The sequence below is a fragment of the Mesitornis unicolor genome, unplaced genomic scaffold (genome assembly GCF_000695765.1).
Source record: "Mesitornis unicolor isolate BGI_N332 unplaced genomic scaffold, ASM69576v1 Scaffold51044, whole genome shotgun sequence".
Taxonomy (NCBI): Eukaryota; Metazoa; Chordata; class Aves; order Mesitornithiformes; family Mesitornithidae; genus Mesitornis; species Mesitornis unicolor.
This window is the reverse complement of record NW_010181737.1, coordinates 1-7,627: the sequence shown is the minus strand read 5'-3', so window position 1 is coordinate 7,627 and position 7,627 is coordinate 1. Positions and strand designations below refer to the sequence as shown.

Sequence of the window (7,627 nt, the reverse complement as noted above, 5' to 3'; positions counted from 1 at the left end):
CCCTTCCCACACCCACATGCGGCCCGGGAGGCCCCGCTGCCTTAGCACAGACGATGCACCGCTGTTGTGGAGGGCCAGTCTGGATATCTTTGTATGTGGAAAGAAGGCACCATCTGAATGGGAAATATCTGTAGTTCTGTGGTGTTTGGTATATCACATTACTCAATATAGCAGCTTTTTTGTAACAGGGAAGTTTTGTATTCAAACAATGGAGATGATCCGAAACCAAAGTACTGCAAGTGGAGGTGCAATACAACAGATCGTCCTTTTTTTCCCTTCTGTGTAAGAATAGAAAATCAAATCAGGATGCTTGTTAGAAGACCAGACACTTTCAATCTTGTTCCTTGAGCTCACTGAATAATTTGGAGAAGGAACCTCTGCGGATCAGCTGGCACAATCCCTTCCTCAAAGCAAGCTCAGTTAGAACATGAAAAAGATCAGTTCCCACTTTCACAATAAAAAGTGTCAGGTCAGAGTGTGGCACAGAATTTCATTCATGTTTTAGTTTACTACAACAGCTATGCCAAGATGCTTTTTTTAAAAGCTTTTTTAATAAATTCAAGTAAGCAAGTTTAGTTTAGCTGTAACCCTCACTTAACGCCCATTCCGACTCTGCTAGCCCTCTGCAGTGAAGGTTTTTGGATGGACACTCCACTGCACAGCGTTGCTGTTACGCTGACAGACAGCGATTGTCACAGGGGAAACGGGGGCTCTGGGCACAGCCATTGCCTCAGCTGGAGCCAGATGGTAGATCAGGCTTTTTGCACCTCAATCAAGGGCCATTTAAAGAATAAACGAGGCTGAAGATACGCCCCTGCGTAGGTTATATGAAGTTCAAAGCCTGCAATTTCTGCAGTCTGAGACCAAAATATAAGGAAGGTAGACACTGGCACAGCTAGGTAACGGGATGACCTCTGACAGTGACCAGATGCTTCAGGGAAGAAATGTAGCATATTCCATATATTCCATCATTTTATACCCAACATTTTTTTTCCTAATTTATCATTGAGAAGGATCCCAAAATGCTGGAGAATGGGTTATTTCTTCTGAAGAGCCAGGAGTAAGGAAGGATGACACACGTAGCAGTCGGTGTCAGCCCTCTGCTAGACACCTGTGGACTTACAGATATTTTCAAAGCTCACATTAAATCACTCTTTTTGCAGGTTTTTTTTAATCTAAGTTCTTTAGAACTTGAATAGAATATAGACCAAAAGGTTGGAAAGGGAGATTCATTCTGAGGTTATTTTTTGGGGTCTGCTCTTTTTTTTTTTAATTAATTTTGAAAACAAAACAAAACAAAACAAAACCCCCAACTAACAGTTGAACCTCTAAGGTAAGGACAAGTGTCATCTTGGGGGATAGCAAGTACAAAAGTTAAAATAATTTAATGGAAAACAAAAAAGTGGGATATGATGTGAAGGAGAGAAACTAATCAAGTATCACACGAATCACAGGTTTATGTGGCAGGTAGAATTTTGTAACACCTGAAAAGGGGGAAGGAGAAACGTTCTTTAATTCAGTGTTTCAGCTTTTGAAAGGATGGCAAGAAAGTTGGCAGAAAATAAGGATAAAGGTGGGGCACTAAACAGAGGGTGAGGAATCTGCGTCTTCCCTCTTGGTTTTGTGACACAACGATAGGCACAAGCCAAGCAAAAAGAGGCAAGATTTCAGTGACAGAGCTCAGAGGAAAGGACAAAGACACAAGGACTGCACATGAAATAGAGAGAGGTAAACGAGAGGAACATCTCTTGAATGGGACATCCCTCCAGTTTTAGCAGAAACAGGGAATGGAAAAGCAAATGACAAGAGAATGTACTGAACACTGGTGAGTAATCCAAATTAAGTGGTATTGAAGAGCATTCAGAGCAACATCAGAGGTACAGAGGCAGGGACCATCTGAACGGAGCAGCGTTAGCAGGATTCGGTGCGGTTCTCTACAGCCATCTCCAGCATTTAAAGATAAATTCAGGTGTCCTACTCGTGACTGGGCAAAGTTTGAAAAGTAACACCTTCAAATCAGTTATTGGTAACTAAGTTATGTGGGAAAAACCCTACGTGGTCCTTGCTTTCCTCCTCGATAAGAACTGAAATGTCCCTTCTGCTCATGAGTGATACGTGATCCTAACAGGACTATGAAGGAGACACAGGCAATGCAAGGAGGTGAAAAGAAAACAAATCGGATTACTTTCATTCAGAGAAAAACAAGCAAAATGCTATGTAAAATGAAGGACGTAGAAAATATAAGGCACTTAACATTTATCTTGTCTTGCGGTACAAAAATAAGGGAACAACAACGGAAATTAAGGCAACAAATGTAAAAATGGTAACTTTTTGAAATACAAAACATAATTGACCTGTGGGAATTTCAGTCTTGAGCTAAAACTCCAAGCTTAATAAGATACTTTAAAAACGACTACAGATACCTAGTTATGCTACTGAGAATAACAATAACGTATCAAAACAGTAAAAAAACGCTTGTTTGCCAGGCAAATCACCGATTCATCTGCCTAGATTTAAAAAGCAAACGTCTTCGTAAGGATAGATTGTTCCATTTGCCCATTAGAGCCACTTCACATCTTTTTCTGAAGCATCTGGTCCTCAGTGTTCTTAGATTTATGGCATCTAATTCGATCGAGTATTGATCCAAAAGTCCCTTTGCTTCTAAAAACGCCCCCAAGTACACAGAAACACTTCATGGTCTCACCTTTACAGTCGGTAGCCGAGATTGCAGGCTGAGAGTGCCACTTTATTATCCCCTCCCCTTAATCCATCCCCAAACACGCACACTAATCCCAGCCACTTTGTATTCTGGGACAGCAGGCACTGACACCTGGAATTTATTGCGGATACTGTTTAATGTCAAGGGAAATGGAAAAATCTATGAAATTTGATTTCAGCAAGCATTTTCTCTTGCAGTTTCATCCAACTCATTCCGTATTCTTTTATATGTTTCTTTGTTCTTGACTTGATTTCATTAAGGTTGCTCACGAGTATTTCTTAGCCATTTAGTAAGATGCATTTTAGGAGTAGTAAGCTCCAAGAAATGAACCAGCTGTTTCCACATCAAGTCCGGTTTGTGGACTTTGCTGACCAAAGCGCAACGAAAAAAGAATCGAGGCAAGTGTAAATCTCATTTGGAAAACATGGTTGCATCTGGGCCGTCAGGAAGGTTTGTAAATCCCCCCCTTCAACCCCCTCCCCACGTCTACGCCAATTTTTGTAGGGACAATAAAACCCCACTTCTCGTCTCCTGAGAACACACAAGGAGGCTGCTCCTTCACAGCCCAGCACGTCGGAGGGGACGGGCGCTCGCTGCTTACGCTGCAAACCTCGACGGAAGCGCTCAAGCCGTTACTGGAGAGACCATTGCTGGGCACCTGCAGCCTGCAGTGAAAATGCTGCACTCACTGGTAATGATGATACTAATAAGGCTATACAGTTTTTACACAAATAAAAAGAAAAGAGTGACTTTTTAGCTGTCCCTGGGAAAAAGATTATATAGCATATATGGATTGTACTGTAGTTAACCCCAGGTTTCAGCCAAACATGCTTACAAAGTCGTAAAAAAGAAAAAAAATATAAAGCTTTCTAAGCCTATACCCATTGAGTTCAATGATTACAGGATGAACACTGTGTTAACACTCAGGTCTGACCATGAAAATGCAAAGTAAAAGCACCCCAGGATACTTCTGCTCCTCTTCTACTTACAGAGCTGGCTAAGATAAACTCACCAAGTAAAACAAAGTGGCTTTTTTGTTATAGAAGTAAACTTTTACCATGAGCCATCTCATGTCTTGTAGTCTAACTGCAGGTAGAAATGACACAGGTCTGATGTCTAGAGCTTGCAGCCCATCTTGTTCTCATTGGCGTATGGTACAGGCTCAGAAAGGTTAAAATACGTTCTCTTGGTGACCAAATGACTCTGGGAATATAGAAATTGATAATGACTCCATCTTAAAACTCACCCCTTTAAATTGAGTACAGGTCAATACAAACAAGAGTAGTCAATGGTTTCAGATGCAAAATCTCATCAGTCCTATTTCTCATGATATAATATATATATACTGTACACATCGTTCTGCTGCTGTTGGCAAATAAAACGGGGGATAAAGAGAGAAAACAACAGCAAAGTGACCCTGTGAGGAGTTTCCTTCAGTGGAGAAGCTGGCACCGCCACTGGCAGTGCTGTGGATGCAGGGCTACCAGTCACGTCAGTCTGGCACTTCTGAGAGGTTTAAAAAGAAGATAATAAAAGAGTATTTTACTAGTGCTTATTAAACACAGCCCAGTCTGATCTCCCAATTTTCAGAATGAATATAATCTACTGGCATCGATTACTGACCCACATTTGTAATCATTTTCTCTCTGATGTCTTGACTAGGACTGGCGTTCGTGTTTATTTTCTTGTAAAGAAATACGTCTCGAATAAATGATCTGCTAAAGGCTCTCCTTATTCTACTAAATTTTACAAGAAAGTGCTTTTCCAGATGAATGTGCTAAAACATCTTTATATGCTTTTTCTTAATTAGCTGCCCTTTTTCCTTATCATAAAATGAAGACTTCATGGAAGATTATCTTCATTTCTGAATACTGAAGAGAGGTTTTCTTAATATTCTGGTGTGGGGGGGGTATTTATAGCTTATCACCACAATATTACATATAAAACCCACATCTCTATTAAAAAGTAGGCCATTTACAGTGCTACGTGAATGGTTTTTTTCCCCTAAAAGTATTTAGACTTCACTCCCTTGAAAGAGCTTTTGAGAAGTGACCCACTGGCTGCTATAAAAAGTTCTCCATGTAGTACTTCCATGTCCTCGTTCATCCATTTTTTTCATTTAAGGATGGATTGTTTCTAACGAAGCAAAGCATGGGTGTGCTGATAACAAAACTCCGACTCGACTCAATGGCACGTCCATGAACACATGCAAGTTGGAGAGAAACCAGTACAGGTCTGTACAATTACAACAGGCTGGTGGAGGGCTTATGCTCAAGGCAGTACATTCTCCCTCTTACACAGGATTCCTAATTCTTGTCTTGCAACTACCTAATATTTGGCTTGACTTCCTTCTCGTCTGCTTCATCCTCGCTGTCATCCACCTGCTGAATGACCAAGTCGGTTGAGCCGTCCTCCACGATCTCCACATCAGATCTGTTGTCGTCCCCGTAGTGCCACCTGGAATCCTTCTCCCCGTCCTGCGGAAACTCGAGGGGTGCTTCAGCCTCCAGGTCAATGCGGATACTGTCAATGCCAGCCTCGGCCAAGCACTCGTTACAGAGTCTGTAACGCCTCGTCCCCTCCTGGACCACTTGTCCCGTGAGCTCCGTCACGTGGCGTTTGCACTTTCTGCAGATGGGCTTGCAAGCCTGATGGATCTGGGAAAAGCGAAACGAATACCTGTGATCATGTATCCACAAAGGACTGGTTTTCAAGATGACAAAAAGCAGGGCTGGAATAGCATCAGCTGGCAGCATTAACTCATTTTGAGAGATGCTCAGCAAATGTTCAAGATGAAACCATCACAGGCGCTGTAATTAAGCTCTACTACAGGACTTACACACAGCAAAACCAAATTCATTTTCTACTACCTCTTCTTTACGGGAATCACTGTACCCACCAGATACGCTCGTACTGTGTTTAACCGTGCCGAGACAGATTTACACGTCAAACAAACCATGCAGTTACTGGAAATACATACTGTTCGAAAATGGCTACTTAGGTGATCTAGCCTGCTAAATCTTTTCCCACAAGCCTCACACGGGTACGGGCGCTCTCCTGTGTGGCAGCGGAGGTGACGCTTTAGGTCTGCTTTTCTTTTCACCACGTGAGTGCAGAATGGACACTTGAACCTCATCCTGGGCAGGTCATCTGGTAGAAAATAAGGTGATTTAAAATAAAGAAGTCATAACATATGTAGTCATGTAACGCTCTAGGAAAAGGCGTTTTATGTGCAGAATAGCAAAACACTTTTATTTAACAAACAATATTATCACGCACAAAGATCATGTGTTTTCCTGTAAATTACACAGGAGTGCAACAAAGGAAAAGGAATGGACCATTAACTATATTAAAATGAGTTTAAATATCCCAAAAGATCCCAAATTAAATTTGCAAGAGGAAGCTGTAGAGACACTAAAGGTTATGCATTTTGATAGGCCAGTTTTACTAAAGCAGGGACTTCAATCATTCACAATTACTAAAAAAATAAAGAGTTAAACTCCCCAGATGTACATTCCTGGACCATGCAGAGATCTTCTCAGTAACTGCACACCGGTTTGGTAAAGCACATTTTCTCATGGACAATTCACAGGTGACCGTGCCCCGACAGCATTACAACCATCCCTTACCGTCAGCCCAGCTGCCCATGACGCCCAGGATGGAGGGCATGCTCCCGTACTGCTCCTCTGCCTTTGAAGACTTGGATTTGCTGGAAGAACGAGGCGATTCATGCTCCTGCTGCGACACAGCCAAGCTGCGCGGGATCACCTCGGCCCCCTGGCCGTACTGGTACCCAACGTGAGGAGATTCCACTTCGGCTTCGATCTGGACTTGCTCCTCAGCCTGCGCGCTGTGGCCAGCGGGCTCGGCAGCCCTGTCCTCCAGCTTGCTTGATTTATAGTGAGGAATGTCTGAGGGCTGCTGCAGTCCCAGGTGCCGGGATTTCTTGACGGAGTCCTGCCGCTGCTCGTGTTTGGACAGCTGCTGCTGGGCGTTTCTTTGAGAAGGCGGGTAGTAGCTGAAATTGCTCCAAGTGTTTCCACCCATCATACATGTCCCTTGATCCGGGCTTAAGTGCGAATGCGGGGGGCTGCTTTCCGCCCTCCAGCCCGCGCTGTACAAGCAGGATCGGTCCACGCCGTTGGAGTTTACGTCTTTGTCCGACAGACTGAAGTAGCGATCCTTCTCCTTCTCGCTGATGTCCAGCGATGACTTAATGAAGGTTTTACACACGCTGATAACGTCGGTCATCTGCAGATAGCTGGCAGCCGACATGACTTCAATGACATTCTGGCCAGTGAGAGACAGTTTCCCTGAATACACAAAATCTAGAATAACGGTAAACGTGTCAGGAGAAAACGCCTGGAAAGTGGCTGTCGTCGGCTGAGTCGTCTCCTTCGAGCTCTGTGAAAGGAGCATTTTGAAATAGCCGCTGCTGGCAAACAGCACATTGCGATGCGCTTTAAAGACCTTTCCCTCCACCAGGATATTGCAGTCACAGAATAAGTCTTGCCTGCGCTGCTCATTGAGTTGCTGCAAGAGGTGAAACTGGTGAGAAGAAATCTCCATTCCAGAAAAGATGAAATTAAGTGCTGCTCTGAAAAACGAAGAAATTTATTAGACTCTTCACTTCGGCGTTGTGCAACTCAGCCAAGGACGTCACACCCAATTTGACACGTCTTTACAAATAATCTTCTTTATTTAAACCTAGAAATACATTTAAATTACAATATGCACAACGGTGCGGGGTTTTTTTGCAAGAAGAGGGAGGAAAAAGCCAAACGCACATTATTTGGCAGAGGCGTGAGTGCTGGAGCATCTCCTTCCTAAGGATGCGGGATAGGATTTCTGCAACTCGCTGGCAGCCGCGCACCATTCAGGCATTTCCCAACGAGACGAGGAGTCCTC

General features: G+C 43.4%; 1 protein-coding gene across 2 annotated transcripts; it reads right to left on the bottom strand.

Moving 5' to 3' along the window:
* Positions 1 to 5,026: 5,026 nt before the first annotated feature.
* Positions 5,027 to 7,288, bottom strand: LOC104533817 (zinc finger and BTB domain-containing protein 8A-like). 2 transcript variants are annotated; one of them, XM_010183500.1, is made up of 3 exons: positions 6,349 to 7,288; positions 5,700 to 5,869; positions 5,027 to 5,376 (listed from the first exon to the last, which is right to left on the bottom strand). In XM_010183500.1, exons 1-3 carry the CDS (start codon positions 7,286 to 7,288, stop codon positions 5,044 to 5,046), a joined length of 1,443 nt encoding a protein of 480 aa, XP_010181802.1. In that variant the 3' UTR covers positions 5,027 to 5,043. The 2 variants fall into 2 exon arrangements, with proteins under 2 accessions (XP_010181802.1, XP_010181803.1); XM_010183501.1 differs by having other exon boundaries at positions 5,700 to 5,877; positions 6,474 to 7,288.
* Between the last annotated feature and the right edge of the window lie 339 nt (positions 7,289 to 7,627).